Source organism: Colossoma macropomum, unplaced genomic scaffold (assembly GCF_904425465.1).
Source record: "Colossoma macropomum unplaced genomic scaffold, Colossoma_macropomum, whole genome shotgun sequence".
NCBI classification, from domain to species: domain Eukaryota; kingdom Metazoa; phylum Chordata; class Actinopteri; order Characiformes; family Serrasalmidae; genus Colossoma; species Colossoma macropomum.
The window spans coordinates 2,682,121-2,703,205 of record NW_023494794.1 but is presented as its reverse complement, the minus strand read 5'-3'; the positions used below and the strand labels follow the sequence as shown (position 1 = coordinate 2,703,205).

At 38.1% G+C, this 21,085-nt stretch overlaps 1 protein-coding gene across 1 annotated transcript in view; it reads left to right on the top strand.

The window, feature by feature from the left end:
* The window catches only part of castor2 (cytosolic arginine sensor for mTORC1 subunit 2), a 28,560-nt gene extending 7,638 nt beyond the window's left edge, over positions 1-20,922 (top strand). Inside the window, exons 2-9 of the mRNA XM_036579890.1 lie at positions 4,717-4,787; positions 5,731-5,924; positions 11,484-11,616; positions 12,576-12,699; positions 15,492-15,602; positions 17,100-17,182; positions 17,377-17,471; positions 19,233-20,922. Coding sequence (XP_036435783.1) covers positions 4,717-4,787; positions 5,731-5,924; positions 11,484-11,616; positions 12,576-12,699; positions 15,492-15,602; positions 17,100-17,182; positions 17,377-17,471; positions 19,233-19,298 — 877 coding nt within the window. The 3' untranslated portion in view covers positions 19,299-20,922. The remainder of the gene's footprint in view (positions 1-4,716; positions 4,788-5,730; positions 5,925-11,483; positions 11,617-12,575; positions 12,700-15,491; positions 15,603-17,099; positions 17,183-17,376; positions 17,472-19,232) is intronic.
* Positions 20,923-21,085: the final 163 nt, after the last annotated feature.

The following is a 21,085-nucleotide window of genomic DNA, read 5'->3' as shown; positions in this document are numbered from 1 at the left end:
CACAGCTTGTTGAAAATTTACAAAGGAGAAGCTCTGTAGCTTCAGTGTTCTGATTTAAGGGGCCAAAAAAAAATTCACCATTCCATCAGGTTCGTTACTTTGTTGTCTCGTTTGCTTGTGAATTCCACACCCCACGCAAAGCGACACAGCCTCTCGAATTAGTTTTGCACACCTCACCGTTTCTCTGGGAGCTGAAATATGTTCACAGTTTGACAGAGGCCTCTCTGTAACGTCAGAGATATTTTGAATATGCAGAGTGAAATTCAGCAACACACCTCTCCCTCACCACTGTTCTCAATTTATTTAGGACTCCATTCCTCTTGCCATTCCTGCTGGTGCAGAAGTCATCCTGTACATTCTATTAAACACTGTACATGAGCTATCTTGATCACTGGATTACACCTTATTACTCGATTAAATAACTTATTGACACAACAAATCACCTGCTCAGTGAATCAATAAGAAAGATGTAAACTAAAAAAATCTTTCTGACACTTCCTAGTTTGTCTAGGAATCTTTGAAAAGCTTTTCTGCATATTCTGTCATATTGTGAAGCTCATTTTGTAAGTTTGTTGACAGTCACATTTTAAAAATGGCCATTAAAAACTCTTGCCGCAGTGATTATTATTCAGCATGTCACATACTGCACCGCACTATATCCAGTTAAACAGGACTAACTATGCTCTCATTTTCATGAAACGTGTACTTGTTCGGTGTTTGATTACAGACGGTATCCACAATATGCTCAGAAGTATATACCACGATAAAATTTATCACGATAATATCATCATATTGCCCAGCGCTAGTATTTAATCATATATCATTTAGACTAAATTCTTTTTTTCCCGTAATCTTACATCAAAATGAAGTGACTTTTCTTCACATCTTTTGATTTTTGATTCACAGAGCGTCAGCTGAGGGGAACAAATAATATTAACCGATTATATAGGGATGCGATGCTCATGAATTTTTGTTGGCTTATGGGTGATTTTAGTATTTTGTTTCTTTCTTTTTGCCTTTTTTAAAATCCAAAGCTTACACTGTGTGAACACAAACAGACTAACACATTTTCCAGTACTTTCTATTAGCAATTTAATATGCAAAATAAACACTATTTGTTTCTTAATGGATCAAACTGGCATTTTTTTATATTAAATCACTTGCCTTTTTAAATAACTTGAATCAAAGAAAGCGCTACATCAAAAGTAAGAGGTGACTGGCTGTTTAACACCAAGTCATGCAGTATGCTACAACATTTTGGTAAAAGGTTAGCAGCAGCATTCAAATACAGAGAGCACTTACCTGCATAATGTTAAGTACCTCAGAAAACTGTAACACAGATCTGCTGAAATAAAGAGCATAGCCGACAATTTTGTGTTTTTTAAGCAAAAATCTCCCAGTTCCAATCTTGTCTAATTCCGATTGTGCCCTACAGTATCATGTTTCATCCCCCCACCCCCCATTTAACATCTAAAGAAAATGCTCAGCTAGCTCAGAGACCTTCCCTGATACCATGTTTCACTCTGAAATGTGTCACAGAACGTAAGGAATATGTGTTATGATTTCCACACTGACTTTAAAACTGACCGCTTTATCAATCATCAAAGTGTTAGATTATTCGATTAGTAATATAATTGATAGTGACAGCCCTTAACTGTACAAACCTTTTCTCTGTGTCTGATTTTTCACAACTGGGCCACAAATACTTTTCCTCATCAGTTCAGCGTATTGCTGCGGGGAAATGGCAAAAGGCCAGAGGCCTGAGAGCTTCCCCATAGCTAATCAAAACCTTCAAGAAATCCTCCTTCCCTCTTTTGGCAGCGTCAGATAAGATGCTGCTCTCCAGAATCAACAAACCTTCCTGGTATCCCCCTCTGAGGGAAAATAATACAGGGGGTCTGCTAGCAAGGCCATAAATAAGGGCTCCCCTTGCCTAATATCACAGGTCGGGTTTTATGAGAGACATAAAAAGGTGCCTCACGTCTCGCTGGCTGTGTGCACACCAGGCTGTCTTTGCATAAGCCAGCTCGTGTGGTGCATGTATTCAAATACGGTTCTCTTTTGCAATATCTAAATAAGTGGTGCATGTAGTGTGTTGGCTTATATAACATTTACAGTTTCTGTGTTTTTAACCCTATAAAATGTAATCAGTGAGCGCTCTGCTCCACATTAGAGTCTGGCAGATATATAGTTTGAATGGTGTAATCAGCCAATATAAGCAATAATTATGTTTCATGGAGTCGCAGCAGTAAAGCATCAATAACAGGACGTGCTTTTGTTGAGCATATCTAAAGATGTACTTTAATACTGGCTGTTATTCGAGAGTTGTTTGCATGTTAAGGTTATTATATTGTTGGGGTTATTTAGATGAGATGATTTGGGCAGAAGTCTAATTTATACAGTTTTCCCATGTAGTTGACATGATTAGCATACTTCTGTAGTTTTGCACTGTGGCTGCAAGCTAAAAAGTAGAGGAAACTGATCTCTCTGGTTAGCATCGTGCAATCATGCCTAAATCATCATACATTTGACCACACAGAGTTGTTAATTGCTTAAGGGGTTTCTGAAGAAATGAGCAAAAGTACTTGTTAAAAAAAACATTGTTAAAAACAATAGCAGCTGTATTGAAGCCTGAGTTATGTCTGTATTTTTTGTGCCCTTGATTCTGGCATGTAGTTTGCACAATGCTAATTAATGTGAACTTCAATTACTTGTTTACTGTGTTGGCCTCGTATCTCCAGTGCAAAAATTAAGAAGGAAACTTAGCTAATCAACAACATGGGGGATTAAGGGTAGATATTGAGATTTGAGGTTTGTTGCTCAACTATTACTTTGAGTGCTTAAGGGTCTTTTAACCTTTAGCCATGGAGAGCAGGTCAAAAAATACAGGGAACAGTGTTCCTTCTTCTGGTATGAGTTTAGTTTAAAGTTTTTCATTTGATGTTTTACCTAATGTTAAAATAAATATGGGAAGTGTATGTTTATTAGCAATTCTTCTGTAATCATAATCCACAACTACCACTATTGCTGATAGTAATATAAATATTAATCATACTTATTATGACAATTTGTAGTAGTAGTAGTAGTAGTAGTAATTTAGTGTTTGAATAAATGAAGTAAAATGACATTTAACAGTAGAATTATATCGGACTGTAATTGTGACAGCAATGGTATTCCTACTGAAAGCAAGTGAAGTCACTGCGAGTGACGTTTTGGCAAAGTAAAACAGTTTATTCTGCGTTCTCAGTGGATTCGTTTGATAATTTCCGTTATTTCTTCTCTGTATCTACCAATATGTCATGAATGAATCCATGAAGGCAGGTTTAATTAACTTTTGGTCTAAATTAGACTCATAGTTAAGGTCCCAGGCAGCACAGAATTATAAAAAAAAACTTATTATAAACATCCTGTGAAGTTTAAATGAAAAACATAATAGAAATATAATAAAACATGGTGTAAAAATCGCTTATCAGACCTGTTTGAGAACTCTCTGAGTCCCAATATTCTGACGCAGAGCTTATCAGTTTCTTAATTGCTTCATTGCTGGATGTGCATCCAGGGAAAGCTGGCATGGCCGGTTGACTAAACGAACTAACGAATTGACACATTCTAGCTTGACTCAGTTATGCTTGCTAGGTTAGCTTCTGTTTGTCGTTAGCTGTTTCATGTTAAGTTTCTCCAAATTGAACAGAGAAAAACAATTTTGTTGAAGATACGTACTACCCAAGATTAGGACTGAGTAGTTTTCATCGAGAGGTGATGTTGGGCATTGGAAAGTTATCACAGCACGTAGTTTGTCAATGTATAATGTGAGTCCACAAGAGCAAGATTAACATACTTAAAGAAAACACAGATTTAGTTTCCCTGAGGCTTAAGGTTAGTTGTAGCTAAATTACAGCTGTTCCTGCTTGGTGTGCAGTGTTCATGCTGTATTAGCTTTTCATTTAAATCATTCCCCTTGAGTGCAGAGCTCCATTTTTGATTTTAACATTATAAGGTGATTTTATATGTTTTTTGCAACCACCCACAATGCCTGGTGGGTGAAGCAAATCTACTACATTTCAATATTTAGCTGCAGAAAATGGCAAAAAAAAGATTTGTGATCCGGATTTAAGGATGAATTCTAAATACAGTCGTATGCAAAAGTTTGGGCATCCTGATGGCAAATGACATGATTTTTCTAAGTGAACAAGTTCTACTATGTAAAGATCAGCAAATATAAAGAAATTATGCATTAAATATGCAGAAAAAAGTGTCCCTGTAGAGGATTTTCACTTAGAAAACCAACAAAACATGTAATTTGAACAAGGTCTTTCTAGCTTTTTCATACAGCTGTATGTGAGAGGCTGCTTTAAACTAACACTATCTGAATATGATAACTGTCGGCTCTGTTACTTCACCCCCTGTTGCTGGATGATGGATGTGGCTGGCCTTTTGGGAGATGAGGTGTGCTACAATGTAATTATGAAAAAGAAACAGTTACATGTGTTCTGTGAACAGTGGTGGCATGTAGAAATGAGCTTCAAAGTGTCTTGATTCTCTACATTTTCATTCCCTCTTTTTCCTCTCAGAACAGCATTCAGCACTCAGGCTATGGCTTCTGCTACATACTGAGGACACTCTAATCTGTGTATGTATGTGTGTGTGTGATGCACTCAGTTCACTCAAGCCTAAATATTTTTCTCTCTCTCTCTCTCTCTCTCTCTCTCTCTGCAGATGTAAGTTCTTTAGTTTGACTGAAACGCCTGAGGATTACACCATCATAGTGGATGAAGATGGCTTTAAAGGTACGTCCAGCATTTTTTCTACCTGAATGAACCATCTGTTTGTTTGTTTTTTTTTCCCCCCCTCTTTTTTCTCTAGAAAAGTAGTATCACCCATTTCTCCCTGGTGTCTGGCCTCACTGGCAATGTTTGGCCACATATTGCTCCATCAGCCTTCCCCGATTCGTTTCCATTACGGGTTAACAGAGGCCAAGCTGTCGGCAGGTTTGGTTTTGTGGTTGACTGAGTGAGTTCGTGTCATTACACGCGGGTTGCCAAGGTGACCCTTGCTGGTCACCATGGATACCAGAAGCTCTGAGTCGCGAGACAGGTGCAGGTATTCTGTTCGCTCAAAAGTTTTTCCTGTTTGTGGATATTTTTCTTTTCCTTCTTTTGAAATCTTCTCGGATTGAAATCTTCTCAGAAATATGATGCAAGGTTATGATCCACGTTTAGAGGAGTTACTTGCCAGCAACTGATAAATGGCCTCAACCTGTGTGAAGATAGAGACATCATTTCCTATGCAGCACCTGTACGAATCTAAGCATTTAGACGGGCGTCTATTGACCTCTGAGAGATTAATGACAGCTTGTTCAGCGGGCCCTCCAGCCTTTGAGCATATCAGACTCTCATCAGCAATCTAAAGGCCATTGTGGAAGCAGCGGGCTGGGTAAATGGCTTCATTCTTTCTGACGGATATGGCTGCCACGCTCATCCATCCTGTGCTACGCAGTTTTTGGGTTTAGAGTCAATTGATCATTGACAATTATGAGAAAAGAGTTGATTTGTCCATGGTCATTCAGGCAGCTACAGGAAGTGTTGGGGAATATGGCTAATACTGTTTTGTTACTGAAATAATTATTTGAAACCTTGCGCTCCAATGACACCCTTTCTCTTTCTCCATCTCTCTCCCCCTTTCCTTTTCTACCGTTTTTTTTTTTCTCATTTTCCCCTCATGTTTTTATAGAACTGCCCCAGTCAGAGTATCTCAGTGTGGCAGATGCGACGTGGTTGGCTCTGAACGTGGTATCAGGGGGCGGGAGCGCTGCCAGCTCTCAGCCGATTGGGGTGACCAAAATCGCCAAATCTGTCATCGCCCCCCTGGCTGACCACAACATCTCTGTTTTCATGCTGTCCACCTACCAAACGGACTTTATACTGGTGAGTCGCGGAGATTTGTAGCTGTCATGAGAGGCTGAACAGTGACGACAATAATGTCTTATTCTAATTTATCTGCTACTTGTTGTGATGTGACATAAAAATGTGTAAAATATGAATCTGCATGGCTTATGTGCATTTGTAAAAATATGTGGATGCCCACGTTTTTCAGAGCTCTTTCCAAAAAGGGGATCCTTTAAGATTGGAGTTAGTGTTTGATAAACTGTTGGCACATTACAGCCTTTGCGATGCTGATATTGCAGGTAATAAAGATCAGTATATTGTTTAGTGCCAGTGCAAGCTGAACTGGTAGCAAGGATGTTGACGTGGCTGTGAATGTGATGACTGTGCTGACAGTGCTGTCTTTCTGTGTTTGTTACAAGGTTCAGTGAACCCCACAAATAGAAACTTTTTTAAAACATTGTGGTTTTTAGTTAGTTTGGTCAAAATCAGCATTATGTACAATTTTTCACTGTTAGAAAACCTGTATTTAACAGAAAATTACACATAAGCCTCCACAACTAAATAAAATATCAAAGTTTCAGTATTCAGTGTGTCCACGCTTTGTCGTTAATACAGCTTCCATTCTTTTCAGGACACTTGCTTTGAGTTTTTTAAAGAAGGGATATTTTCCTCACCTCCAAAATTCAGCAATAGACGTTGGTTGCGTTGTCATTTTCTCACAACCCAAGAATAATTCCAAACACACTTATTAAAGAATGGACAGAAACACCTGGACACACCTGTCAGACACCTGGATTTTTTTAAGATCTAAAGCAAGACTGGAGCTTGATTTTTCTTACAAATCTTTCAAAAGTGAAGTACTATTTATCTGATTGGGACAGTTTTGGTGGTCTGCTGGGTCTTGCATGGTTGAGAAGAGTCCCATTTTCTCTGTATCTTTTAAATCTTGTTTTGAATTCTAGTTTTGGAAGCTGCTGTTTCATACTGTTTCCTAATTCTCATATGACGTTCTCTTTTCTTATGCAAGTTGATTATCTTAAATCTAATCTCCTCAGAATTATCTAACAGAAAAAAATTACTTGTAATGGCTGTTTGACTGGAAATGAAGGAAAAGAGGGTCTCTAACTTCTGTATGGTGTTGTATAAAATGAATGTGATTTCTATATTCATCCGGTATAGATACATATTCTGCATTTGATCTACATTGTTTGTTCCTTTTCAAATCTAGTGTGCTGGTGTAGTGAGCTAAAGCAAAATTGTCAGTGTCCAATTACTTATGTACATGTGCAGTTACCAGTGTTAGCAGTTTTGAATGTCGTCTGTTTAGACGTGTAGCACTGCGTTACAACAGATTGGAAGACGCAGGGATGTGAGTGCAAGTGGTGCTTCGCGATAGAGCTCAGCCTTTTGACTGGAGAATGAAAATATTTTACCTGATCAATAACATGCTGGAGTTACATGTTGTTTTTCTCTGTCCCTTGTGATTTTATTAGATGAGTAGCAAGCATTTCATGCCCTGCATATGAAATCTGTAATTTAAGTGCATTACATAGAGAAACATGATGCTGCTCTCAGTCTTGGGTCTAATTCATTTTGTGCTTGAAAAGAAAAAAAAAATATGAGCAAATGGAGATTATTTAAATCCAGGAAAGCAATGAGGCCTGAATTTATCTCAGCACATTGTTCACTGTCTGTGAGTGTGAATCTCTTTCCACTGTCTCTCTCTCTCTCTCTCTCTCTCTCTCTCTCTCTCTCTCTCTCTCTCTCTCTCACACACCACTCACACAAACACTTATAAGCTAGAATCCCCCCTTCCTCCTCCAGGGCTCACACTGTCTCCAGGCCCTGTTTATGAAAATAAAAAAGCAAAGCTGATGGTAATCTGGAGGTGGTTATGTAAAGAGGATCAGTGCGGCCCCTTGCTGGAATTCGCCGAAGCGTTCTGCAGTGCCGCTGTTTCACCGGCCAGCTGCTTCAGACCACACTACTAACCACAGGGGTCTTTTTCTTTTTATGTATTTATTTTTTTTAATGATCAATACTTAATTGAGCATTCTCTCATTTTTAATCATGCAAGGCCAACATATGTTTTTCCTTGGCAACCAATATTTAAATGAAGATGATAATTTGAATAATGATAGTGAAGATGCATTGAAAAGAAACATGCATACCAAAGAAGTGTTTACGAGTATTTACTGTTATATTCTATAGTAGGTTTGGGGAGGTATAAGAACTAAATGTCACACGAGGAGAATGATGATCATGTTGAGCAAATCTTGTTCAGGGTCGTTCAGGGTGATTGCGGAGCTTTTGAACCTGTGTAAAATGTTTGTGGGGTTTATTCATCAACAAAAGAAGTCATTCGCAGAAACCCACTCAAAGCAGTAGTTCAGCGAAAACGTACATTTACACAGCTTTCCACTTACCCCAAATTATGGCTGGTTTAGCTGAATTTCAGTTCAAAATGACTATTCATTTAGAAAGACCAAGGAGTATTCAAAGGAGTATTCATTACTAGTGAGCTACATTAGCCTTAAAGCTCCAGGGTTAAGCTGAAGAAGCAAATTTGTCTTGGCTGTTCGACTACTTTTGGGATGAGGGGCAAATTGTGTTAGTTTGATTTTTGGTCATACTACCACTTTAACAGCTAGTTCTGTTCACATATAGTTGAGGTCAACCATCGGGGACTTTTAAGAAATAGAGGAAAAGACCAGCGTCCCTGGTCTTGGCCGTAGCCTTCAGCCCCCTTCCTTCTCCTTTTCACCCTACCGTGTTTTATAAATAGCAAGGCCTGGCCCAAATGCTCTGTGTGAAGGAAGCTTCAGGAGGCAGGCAGAAATAAACCCCTTTATCTGACTCATTGGGGCTAGATGAAGCTGCTAGATGCCACATTGCTTGCTTGTTTGTTTGTTTATTTATTTATTTATTTATTTATTTATTTATTCGTGGACAGTACCTACGTTAAAAGAAACATGGACTGGCCTTATTTTGCTGGCCTGGTTTTGTATTGCTTGTTTAGGCCTGCTTGTGGAAATGAACTGTATTCTCTAGTTTCACAAAAGGGCTGTTGTCAGGCTCTGAGCTTGAAATGGAAAATGTTCGGAGGGTATTTTTTTCCTCTCCCTCTTTTAGAAGTATTTTTGCTTTTCATAAGTTAATGATAGTCAGATGTAGCCTTTGGGGATATTGTACTGCTCCAGAGCTTTCATATGCTAGCAAAATAGCCCAAGGAGAAAGTAGATCCACAGGGGTTGCCCTTGAAATGTTTTGCCTCTGCCTAGTCAGTGTGTTTGGCAGGGGCTCTTTGGGACGGCTCTGAATTTAGTTGAATTGTTTGCTTGAGACAAGCTGCTTTTTTTTCTTTCTGATAATGTATTCGAGAGTTGTTAGTGGTGTTTGAAATGCAAATTTCTGTTAGTTCCTAATGTGATTAAATCAGCTGGTTCCAGCCATGGTGCACAGACCAGGCGGCTGGAAGCTTCTTGTTTCCTTAACTGGGACTGGCTTCACTGGAAATGCACTGTACGATCAAGTTTTGTAACTATTATAGCTGTTCGAGGAAGAGCTCAGGCCATGCAGGCAGTGTCTAGGTGACAGCTGAGTTTCAGATTACAGCCATGCTGGTCGAGTGCATTTGACGTAGTTTAGATATGGCAAAGAACCTAACATTTGTGTCAAGACGGTATAAGTAATCAGCTAAGTAGAGTAGCCTAAACCCATACTCTAGTGAAAGTATGGATACTTCTAGGAAACAATGACTCAAGTAAAATTAAAAAAGTACCTTCCAAAAAACATCTTGAGTAGAAATGCAAAAGTAGCAGGTCAAAAAACTACTTAAGTGCTGAGTAAATCATTGATCTGTAGCTGAACTTTTTACCACATCCAGCATCTTTCAGCACAAAAACTGAAGTTTATTAAATAAATGTAACTCGTTACTAACCCCCTCTCTAAGTAATCCTTTAAGTTGTTTGTATGCTGAGGTTAGTGCATTTTAGTGCCCTGGGATTGTGCCTTTTTTTTAGCATAAATAGGATATTTTTAAGATGTTTATTGATAAGGTTTCTATTTGCTCATGCCTAGCCTCCTAAAACATGCTCTTAATTTCTATTTATGCTGCTTGTTTTTAGCCAAGGTTCGAAAGGGTAATTGCATCATGAAGTCATGTGTTGTCACACAAGTTAATACCAAGAAAACCAGTGTTTACTCAGTGTTTACTGAGTATCTCAATTCATTTGAACTCAGTGTAATAGAAAATGAACTTGCTTCCCCTCGTCAGTTCTTATCCATTTAGCTTGACCTAATCCTGTGGTTCCCGATCTCTGTCCTGGGAACCTTACATTACATGTGTTGTTCCCTGATCTACTATGCCTGATTCAACTCAGCAGCTACTATCACATCCTTAATGACATGAGTCGAGTGAGATGGACAAGGGAGAAAACAGAAGTGAAGTTACTCTTACATCATACAAACTAGGGGTGTATGGAATCAGCCTGAATTTATATCACAGTATTTTCCACAATTTATCCAGTAAATGTAATAGATATGATATATACACATGCAATACATGATTTTATTTAATAATAATAATTTATTGTTGTTGTTGTTGTTGTTGTTGTTGTTGTTGTTAATATGTATTTTGTGGGTTTACATTTTTAGTTGCTATACACATTATTGCTTTTTAAAGTTAATAAATTAATAAAGGTTTCTTCCTAACTTCCTAAAACCAAACATGACAATGCACTAAACCGAACAACTTCATTATTGTGCAAGTAAATTGCACATGCGGTCAACAAGTTATATACAGTACTGCAAAGTCAAAGACCACTCTTAATTTATTTAATTTCCAGTCAAAACAGTCATTAAGTATAAATCATTATCATCTACTTTCATTAGGAAAGTGAAAGTCAAAGGAAAGTGAAAAAACTAATTATTATTATTATTATTATTATTATTATTATTATTATAATTATTAGTATTATTAAAGGATATTGTGAAAATGAGACTCTTTGCAAAGGTTCAGTCAAGCTCCACTCTCTCTACAGATCTGAAAAAACAGTTGTTTCTGTCCTCCCTTCAACTGTGAGAGGAATGACCAAACCTCAGCATCACTGAATGTGTTTGGGATTACTTGGATTATGAGAAGCAGAAGATGCAACCCACTTCTAAGACTGAATTTTGTGGATTTTTTTTTTAATTTTAAAAGCTGAAAGCAAGTCTCCTGAAAAGAATGGAAGCTATAATAAAGGCAAAGTGTCGACACACTGAAAATTTAAATATTACATTATGTTGTTGAGGCTTCTGTGTAATTTTGTTAAGTACATGTTTTCTGCTTCTACTTAATGACTGTTCTGACTGGAAATTAAATAAATGAAAGATTGTCTCTTACTTGCACAGTACTGCATGTTATTGTCTAATGTAGCTCAGTACAGCAAAAGTAAAAAATCTGGCCATACCTTGTAAACAGTTGTGTAAGTGTTTTGTTACATTTATAAGAGTTGCCTAACCTGTTTTGTTTGTATTAGGAATAACGCCATGCATAAAAGATTTACCCTCTTTTACTAAAGCTCATCACACCTTGGTGTTTGTCTGTGTGTCCAGGTCCGGGAGAGAGATCTACCTATGGTCATGCACACCCTCTCCTCAGAGTTCACCCTCCTCAGAGTGGTGAATGGAGAGACTGTAGCTGCCAACTGCTCTGGAGTCACCAATGGTTTCGTCAAGCCTAAACTGGGTAAGCGGTACTAAGAATTGCTCTCAGTACCTTATAAAGTTTGTTTACTTGCACAGGGGGTGTCAGCTGAGATGAAAGCCAATTAATAAAACTATCAACCCCGTGCAGCTTGTATATCTGACCATGTTTTCTGGCTGTGAGGGAGTAGGGCTGGAATTTGAGTCATCATATTGAGTTGTCTGTGCTATGAAGAGATTTTCTCCAAATGTAGTCAGTCAGCCTAGACATGTTTGTTTCTTTATTTTTGTACCAGAGCTGTAAGGCTAATGTAGCTAACAAATAATATAAGCTTACAACTAGCAATTAGCATTGTACAAACAGCCTCAGATTATGTTGAGCTGGCAAGTAATCTCAAATCTCAAAATCTTAAAGACTTACTTATGTGGTTTCTGATACTGTATAATTACTGTTTTCTATAGAAATTGGGTAAAAGTATTTTGCATAGCTAAAAATACTAGTAGCAGCCGTTTGAATCCTGAATTTTGTCCATCCTTTTATCCAATTTTATAAATAATAGTGTGTGAGACAGTGTCAGAAATCAAATGAGCAAGTCTACACTAGAAGTTTGCTCAATGCCTATTGGTTTGGTAGCTAATAAGCTTCCATTACCTGTTACAGTCAGTCGTACACAAAAATGTGGGCACCCCTGGACATATTACATGTTTTATTGATTTTCTAAGTGAAAATAATTTAACACATCCTGTACAGAGAACATACTTATGCACAGTTTATTACACATTCACTGCTTATTTACCGAATTTAACAGAACTGTTATGGCACACTTAATATTTTATGTTTGTCCAATATGTTAAATGTGATAAACTAATGCATGATACATCTCTTTTAGAGTTTCGTAGCACCTGCTGGTATTTTTCTTCAGGTTAAAAGATGTAGCATCAGTAGTGTTCAATCAGTCATATTGTTTTTTTTCTGTTTGTCTTTATTTCTCTCCACCGTAGTCCCTCGTCCTATCATTCACCCTCTCTCCAGTCCCAGTAACATGTTCTGTGTCACAAGTCTGGACCCGGACACGCTGCCCTCAGTGGCCACCCTGCTCATGGATGTTATGTTCTACTCAGGCGGGTAAGGGCCGGCGCCCCCGCGCCTCTCCTCCTGTCTCACATATGGCCGCCCCTCAGAGCCATCTGCTAGGCCTATTAGGAGAGCAGTGCTGATAGGCAGGTAATGCTCTGTAGGAGATTATTAGAGAGAAAGATGAATATACAGAGATACAAATACATGTTTAATCATGCTGCCCTTGGGTAACATGTAGGAAAATCTGTCCTTTTTCTTTTTGTCTGAGCACAGAAACGATGACTATGAAGTCAACGTGCACTGTTTATTTACATTTATTACTGTGAGCCATTTAGAAGCCCTTTTGTACACAGTTATCTCATTTACAAAAAATGTTTCTATTCAGGATGACTTCACAGATTAAGGATGTGTCTAAGGAGAAAAGACCTTGTGTAGAAGACAAGTCCTTTTTAGTATCCAACATTGTACTGGTTATCATCAGTCCATTAGCTCGTCTAAAGAGACAGCCTCTGTTACTCATCCAAGGCAAAAACCTAACGTTTCCCATAACTGTTTTTTAAGACTAAAACATTTCAAATTTTAACCACCAGTTCTATCATTTAAAAAGTAAGCCTACAGCACTACACTAATTTTGGGCATAGTCTTTTTTTTTTTTGTCTTCTTTTGTTTTCTTCCTTTGTTTATTGTTCCTTCCCTGCAGTTAACCGGACATCCATTCATATCCAACTCTTACAGATACTTGAATATCAAAATTAGTCATAAGTCATGCGACAGTACAGTACAACTAAAGAGTCTACATTGTCGAAAATAAAAGCTCCTAAATGCTTCTTGACTTAGAGATACGGTTCTAGGACAAACCTTTAATTGGTATTGAAGTTTTACATTTTGTGCAGTTTCTTTAAGCTTTAAGAAGTTTCGTCACATTCATATCTCATTTGCAAAAATTGTTCTTTAAAGGACTTTGGAAAACCAGCATCTGTGCTGGTTCATCTGTGCGATTGTTCCAAAAATCATTTTGGTACCTTTTTATTTTTAAAAGGTTGTAGTGTTTTTACAGGGCCAAAAAAAGCATTCTTGACAGGACAAGTTTGGCACCCCCTGAACCCTATTAGGCACAGATTTCACTCAAGTCAAAACTGAAGGTAAAAATCCCTTAGAACAAGCAGGAACTAAAAATGGCTGTGTTAAATGCCTGGCAGAGCCTCAGCAGAGAAGAAACCCAACTGACAGACATCTGGTGATGTCTGTGTTTCACAGCCCTTCAGGCAGTCAGCAGTTGCACAGATTTTCAATGGAGTGCTAAACACAGCAGTTTTTTTAAGACTGTAAATTTGTCCAATTACTTATTCTCCCCTGAAATGCCAGGGTCATGTATTAAAATGGCTGAGATCTCGACATATTTGATCCTGTATATAGCTCTGAATTCACACCAGTTAAAGAATGGAAAAATTCAAAATAGGCTGCCTACAACCCAGCTCAGATCATGTCTAGGCCTTCTTAAGGATTGTGCAGGTGTGTCAAAGTGGTTTCAGACACAGCATGAGATATAAAAATAAAGATAACTTAATATTGTAGTTTTAGCTAATTTAGAACATAATTTAAAGATGCTAGCCAGGTCATGACTAGCAAATGCAAATATTTTTATATAAATATCATCAGACTTTGGGACACATTTACTTCAAATCAACGGGCTCTAACTGCTCACCTTGTGGCCATGAGGGACAGGGATGCAGTTTCACTTCCTGCTCTAAAATGCAGAGGTGTGGCTAAAAAAGGCTCCACTTACAGACTAAAACTTTAAAAATTAAACTTTAAGATAAATCTAAATCTTTCAACTTTGCCTCAGAGGAAATCAAAATAGTTGAAATTTCAGAGTTTGGCTTTGGGATGGCCACCTCCCAATAGAAAGTACCATATAAATGATGATGATTTTGTATGTTTTTAGTTTATTACTTTTTAGTTTATTTATTGTTAATGCTTTGGGTTTAAATAGATAATAACATAATGGTTGTATATATCTAAGGTCTGAATACTTGATTGTTCCTGAATACTGCATTGCTAGGAGAAATGCAGTTTGAACTAATTTGATAGAATATATATAAAATATGTATGTGTTTAAAAAAAAAAGAAAAAAGAAAAAAATGAGTGTAATTTACTGTCCATATGGCTGCATGACCTGTGTAGATTCTATGAGTTGAGGTAAAGTTTGGCAGAACACCTGTTGTCTAAAGTGTCTGCCTGCTGTGTTCAGCTATGCAGTGAAGTTTTGATCATTTTTGTATTTACAAGCCAAACTGTGTTTTAAACCACGTCTGCAAGGCTGCAAACCCTAATAAAGTGCTGGATGTTGATTGAGGAGGTTGAGAGAAGTTTTGGGGATGCATTTACGAAGGACAAAAAACTCTAGTGTTCGTTAGTAACGTTAGCCTGGTAGCTCCAGCTCTGAACTAAAGAAGTGAAATCCGAACACCAAATATGTAAATTTAGATTTTTTTTTGCCAAACCATTCTCACAGGTCACATTCTGCACTTTAACCTCTGCTTCTCAAATCCACTGTGTTAAAGTAAACGGCAAAAGTAGCACCAAGCAGTATAACCCCTTTGTTGTCTTTTGGTTATCAGTAATCTCCTAAAAACATTTAATTTCAAAGATACCAACTTGGTGAGGCACAACTCTAGACTGTAAAAGTCTCATTTCAGTATTTCTCACAGTTGCTGCACTGCTGACTGTCGTTAAACTGTTGACCTTGCCTCAGTGCAACAAGAGAAGCAGGCTGGGATTTTGTCAGGCTGCATGTTGTGCAATACTGAGAATCCTGGTTGTGCTTTATCTCCTGGCAGAGGGAAGGAGACGGGAGCGCAGAACGAGGATTCAGGCCACATTCGGTTCTTCTCCTTCTCCCTGATCGAGGGCTACATCTCTCTGGTCATGGACGAGCAGACTACTCGAAGGTTAGGACACATCACAAGGGATGGGCGGGTCAAGTATTAATACGTCTGATCCGTACATTTTGTCTGTTCTCTGAGATCCACTTCTGACGTTTGTGTGGTTTTATGTGCCAAAAGCAGTCTGGCGTTATTTTTCACATGACCATTTCCGACCTTTCCTTGCCTTTTAGAATTGAATGTCATTAAGACACACATGAAATATGCAAATTACCTCGTTCTGATTGGCTGCCTTGTATTGTGCTTAATAAAAATAGTCCAGGCTGAAACACTTCTTATAACTTCAGAGTGAATGGGCAGGGCTAAACAGCCATAGGCTGAATAGGTGGACTGGTAAATGTGGTGAATTTTGTTACATCACAAAAATCTAGTTAAAAATGAGCTGTTTTTGCAGCTTAGTCTCCATTTGTGGATATATGGACTGTGTGGAGATGGAGAGTGAGTGGTACATTTTGAAAGTTGAATGTTTACAGACATCAAACTTTAAAAATAAAAAAGTGAGAAATTAAGTTTTCCAATATATAAGACCTTTTAATATTATCACCAGCAAAACTTGGTAACACTTTTTTTGTTTTGAAATTCCAGCTGCCTTTACCTTTGGTGAAAATTGAATGATAAATGAGCCAAGAGAAATGGTCCAAAATAACACATAATGCATCCATATGCAAAAATTTGGGCGCCCCTGGTCAAATGACATGTTAACACATCTACAGATCTACAGAGAACATACTTCTGCACATTTTAATGCAGTTTTTGTCTTTGTTTTGTTTGCTGAATGTAATATGTTGGGGAAAAAATAAATAAAGCATAAGTGCATTCAATTTTGCAGAATAAAATCATATTTAAGTGTGTTCTCTATAGAGGATGTGTTGTTTTCACTTACAAATCAACAAAACATGTAATTTGACCAGTTGTTCACACTTTTGCATATGACTGTGCATTAACAATGTTTTTCCTTCTGCCAATTTACCACTTTGGAGATGCAAGGTTTTGTTATGATAATTGATTATAATGTTTTATTGTCAGTTAAATTTATTGTGTTTTTATGCTGAAAAAGTGGAATTTGAACTATGTTTTCCTACATATGAGGAAGAAAGCAGGCAAAACGTGGGGTTTTTGTTACGTTAACGAAATGGTACAGTGGATGCAGAAATCACAAATCTTTCCAGTATATGTGCACAAGAAGTATCAGTATTGGGATATTAGCCTTGGTATCAAATTGAAAAGAAAATCGGTGGTGTCCCTACACATCACCCCTTCTCACCACCCATTCATCACTTTTACAGGGTGTGTAAAAGGGTGTGTGTGCGTGCGTGCGTGTGTGTATGTGTGTTTGTGTAGTCACTGTACAGGAGATTGATGGACTGCACATGATTGAACTCAGAATGGGGTTACTTATGTCAAAATTACTGATTAGAAAACAGCTTTGATTAAATTACACTGCGTAATTAAGTTATAGCACAGTTTTATTGGTGGAGCTGACACCCACTCTTTTTCTACAAGGTTTCCCAACAATGTCCTCTTCACCAGCGCTTCAGGGGAGCTTTGGAAAATGGTTCGCATTGGTGGACAACCTTTAGGATTTGGTGAGTTTGCACATTGCACGTAAGATCCCGTCACTCCAAAATCTCTCGTTTCCAACACTGACTAAATGTAATGCATTGTCAGTTATTTTGTTATTTATTAAAATGCATAATTTTTCTTAATGGTTTACTTTTGAGAAGATATGGTTAAGTAATCTAATCAGTAACAGTTTTCCTTTTGATTATTTCTTGTTCAGATGAATGTGGGATTGTGGCTCAAATATCTGAACCATTGGCAACAGCTGACATTCCAGCCTATTACATCAGCACCTTCAAGTTTGACCATGCTCTGGTTAGTACTTTTCTTTGTAAATTTAAAGCTGCGCTGTGTATGTTTTGGGGAGTCCTCTCTGGTGAAAATGTGTAATTGCACACAATATTTGTGATTAAAATATTGTAACATCAGTTGGGCTTCCAACCCCTTCCCTGAGCGGATGATTGTGAGCGTGTTAAGAGTTTTAGCAAACTCGGTCAAAACTTGGACAGACCAACAGTCAAATTTACACAATTTTGTGTTGCTCTCAATGTTGTTGATCAGCAAGGGCATGTTTGATGTCTGAGGTTTGCTTAGTTTTGCACTAGAGCTATAAGGTTAATGTAGATAACAAGGAATAGAAGTTCAGAATGTGGAAAACAGCACCCACTTGCCTCAAACCATGTTAATTTAAAGCAGCATTCTGGCCTAAAACTGGAGTTTAATGTTATTAATTGTTTTATTTCACAGATTTCACAATTTTATTTTGTTTGTATTCGTCCCACTCTAAAATACTTGGCCTGCATTGAATAAATACATCATACAGCCATTGGGAATACCTCTGATGTCTTCAGGCTGATAAACACAACCAAAACAACATTAGTTTAATTCTTGCCATAGTTGTGAATCAACACCGTAAAGAAAATAACGATTCTGTTTTTCTTTAGTGCAAAAAAAGATGCCAAAGACAAGTGTTTTTATTAAACTGGAGTAAAGTATCTAGATAACCAGGCCTTGCTAACCTTAGCATTTAGCTTGTCCGCCTCATCTGACAAGTCAGACAAGTTATGTTACCTATCTGCCTTTCTCCAGCTAACAGAACAAAAAAAAATAGAAATAAAAAATTATATTGACTCAGTAATGCTGCTACTTTCAGTTTTAACAAAGAAAATCGTACATAGTACAGCTTTAAAGCGATGGATAGGCCAACAATTAAATTGATCAGCAAAGGCATGTTTGATGTCGCAGGTTTACTTAGTTTTACACTGGACCTGCCCCCAAAAATCCACCCTAGAACAGTTTCTCAAAAATTCTTCCCACCTTCAAAGTACATCATCAGAAGAGTTTTTTTTTTTGTGTGTTTTAAACTTTAAAACCTCACTCAGGAGACTACTGAGACACTGCTGTAGGATGTGAGTAAGCATGTTTACAACAGATATAGCAATAAATCCATTTTTCATTTTGGTGAAAATGTCCCTTTAGACCTGCTTATCGCTGTTGTCGGAAGAAAACCTCTTGTCCAAAATGACAACTTTACAGGAGAAGGAAAAAACATACTTTACTTTTAATGTAAGTCAATGGAACCAGACTTTTTTCCAAGTCATTTTAGGCTGTTTCTTTTGGTCCATTCTTCATGAAATTTATACACAATGTAAAGGGGAACAGGTATTTTCAAATTATGTCAAAAACTGACAAACGACAAAAATGGAGTTACAAGGTTTTCTTCTGACAGCAGCGTTATGTGATTTCTGACACTCTGACATACTATAATTCAGAAAAATGGACAAAAGTACAAACAGCCCAGGCTGCTACTACTTTTAGCTGTGATGTACTTGTCATTTTTATAGATAACAAAGTGTTAAATAGTGTCAGAAACCACATTAGCAAGTTTGAGATGACTTAAGTTGATGTGGTTTGAGGCAAGTGTCAGATAATTTAGGCTTACAGTTTTAACCTGGTGACTAATCCTCCATTGCTTGTTAGCTGCTTTAGCCTTGTAGCTCCTGGCTGATTGCCTGCATTTGGGGTAAGGAGAACTCTGTGAAGATTCATCTTGTCACCACCTTGTGTTTCTTCCAGGTCCCTGAGGAGAACATCCAAAGTGTGATTGGAGCCTTGAGGACCAATGAGAGCACAGGACAGTGAGAGTCTCTCCTCATTGGAGAGGAGTCTCACACCCCTGCTAGCGTATTGATCTCAATGTCAAAACTCTCTTAAAAGTGCCAAGAGCTTCTCCAGGACCTCTGTGTGTGGGGGAGGGGCTTATGGGAGCTGGGGGTGGGACCGAAAGATGGGGTGAGTGCTGGGAGATAGGTAGGCGAGAGGATGCTTTAGGTTTCGCAGTCAGCGTTGGGCTTTCCCCCTTCTATAAGAAAAAGTTGTGCCAATATTTGTCCCAACTTATTTGCACCTATCCCTTATTACCCTGCCTTTTTTCTACAGGGACCCTCAGCTGGTGTGACTGCAGTGTTGTTTTCCCCCCCCCCTTTCTCTCTCTCTCACTCTCCCTCCGCCTTATCTGCTCCCTCCCCTTACACCATTTCACCATGGCAACGAGGCCTGCTGAGGCCCCGCCCCCCTCCCCAACTCCAATTCCAGAGACATTGCAAATAACCATTATGTATTAGTGACTGGTCCTCCTTGATAGAGGATTTAGAATGTACACCACGTTTTAATTTTTCTGTTTCTTATCTGCGCCTCTTTTTTTCCCCCCACCCCACTTTGCTCACAGTGCCAAGTTACTTTAGGCCTAAACAGACTCCTCGTCTAAAACCCAAGAATTTTGTTTTTTGAGTGCAATTTGAAAGGCGATTATTGCTGATTAGTTTGGTAGTTGGGGAAGGACTATCCAGCTTGGTGATATTCCATTACTGGAAAAAAGAGCTTTTTGTGTTTTTCCACCCTCACCTAAGGCCTGTGTTCATGTGTTCAATGCCAAGTGGCTGAGTTATGAATAAGTTGTTGTTGTTTTCTTGTATCCAAAGTACAATCAGTGGGTTTTCTGTACTCCAGCAGAATTTCTCTAAACTTTCACCAGACTGGAATTGAATGGATCACAGCTGACCCGTTGCTTGGGTTTCTGGGTAAAACCGTAGTTAAACACTATCTCAGTTCAGTGTTTCAAGTCTTTTTGAAGTTACGAATACAAAAATACGTTAGAGAATGAATTGTGCAATTTACTGTAAACTGTTTTTAAAACACATTTCTGATGTAGATTATTATTTTTTTTCTTTTTTGTTTTCCTTCCCCTTTCATGTGTGAAGCTGTTTTGTGTTTTGTGATTGGGAAGAAATGGTGGTGCACCATACTTCATTTGCTTCTTTACCAAGTCCTTACCACTCAGCATTTCTCAAAGCTAGTTCCTCTAGCAAGGACAAGATGTGGGAATTAGGATCGTTTATTGAATGTTAGTAGGGGTCAAGTGTCACGGACACTGGCGTTAATTTAGGCCTTCTACCCTCCCACCCCATTCTGCACTTTATTTAAGATCTTTCTTAAAGATCTTACTGTTCTGATGTGTGAATAACAAAACAAACAAAAAAAACGGGGAAGAATTTGTGCCCCTCAGAAGGAATCTCTTTTTAGAAGGGGTCACTCTTGTTGGTCTTAGCATGGATGATGTTTAGTTTTTTTTTGGTTTTTTTTTATTTTTTTTTCCCCCACAGGCTTTTTCTTCTGTTAGCTCTGATTAGCAGAAACCATGTATTTATCAGTGTTAAAAAAGGGTGACCTGTTTCTTCTCTGACCATTAAAAGACATGAAAACAGTATGTTTTTTCCAGCTTGTAGTGTGTCTGCCATGAATTGCCCTGGCTTGCCTTTGAGTTTTCCTTGGCCTGTCTTTGGAGTTCATTGTTACCATAAAAATCCTCAAGCCAACTGCAAGACTGAATCATTTCTGAATCATCTCCATAATTCACTTCCCCTAGAGAT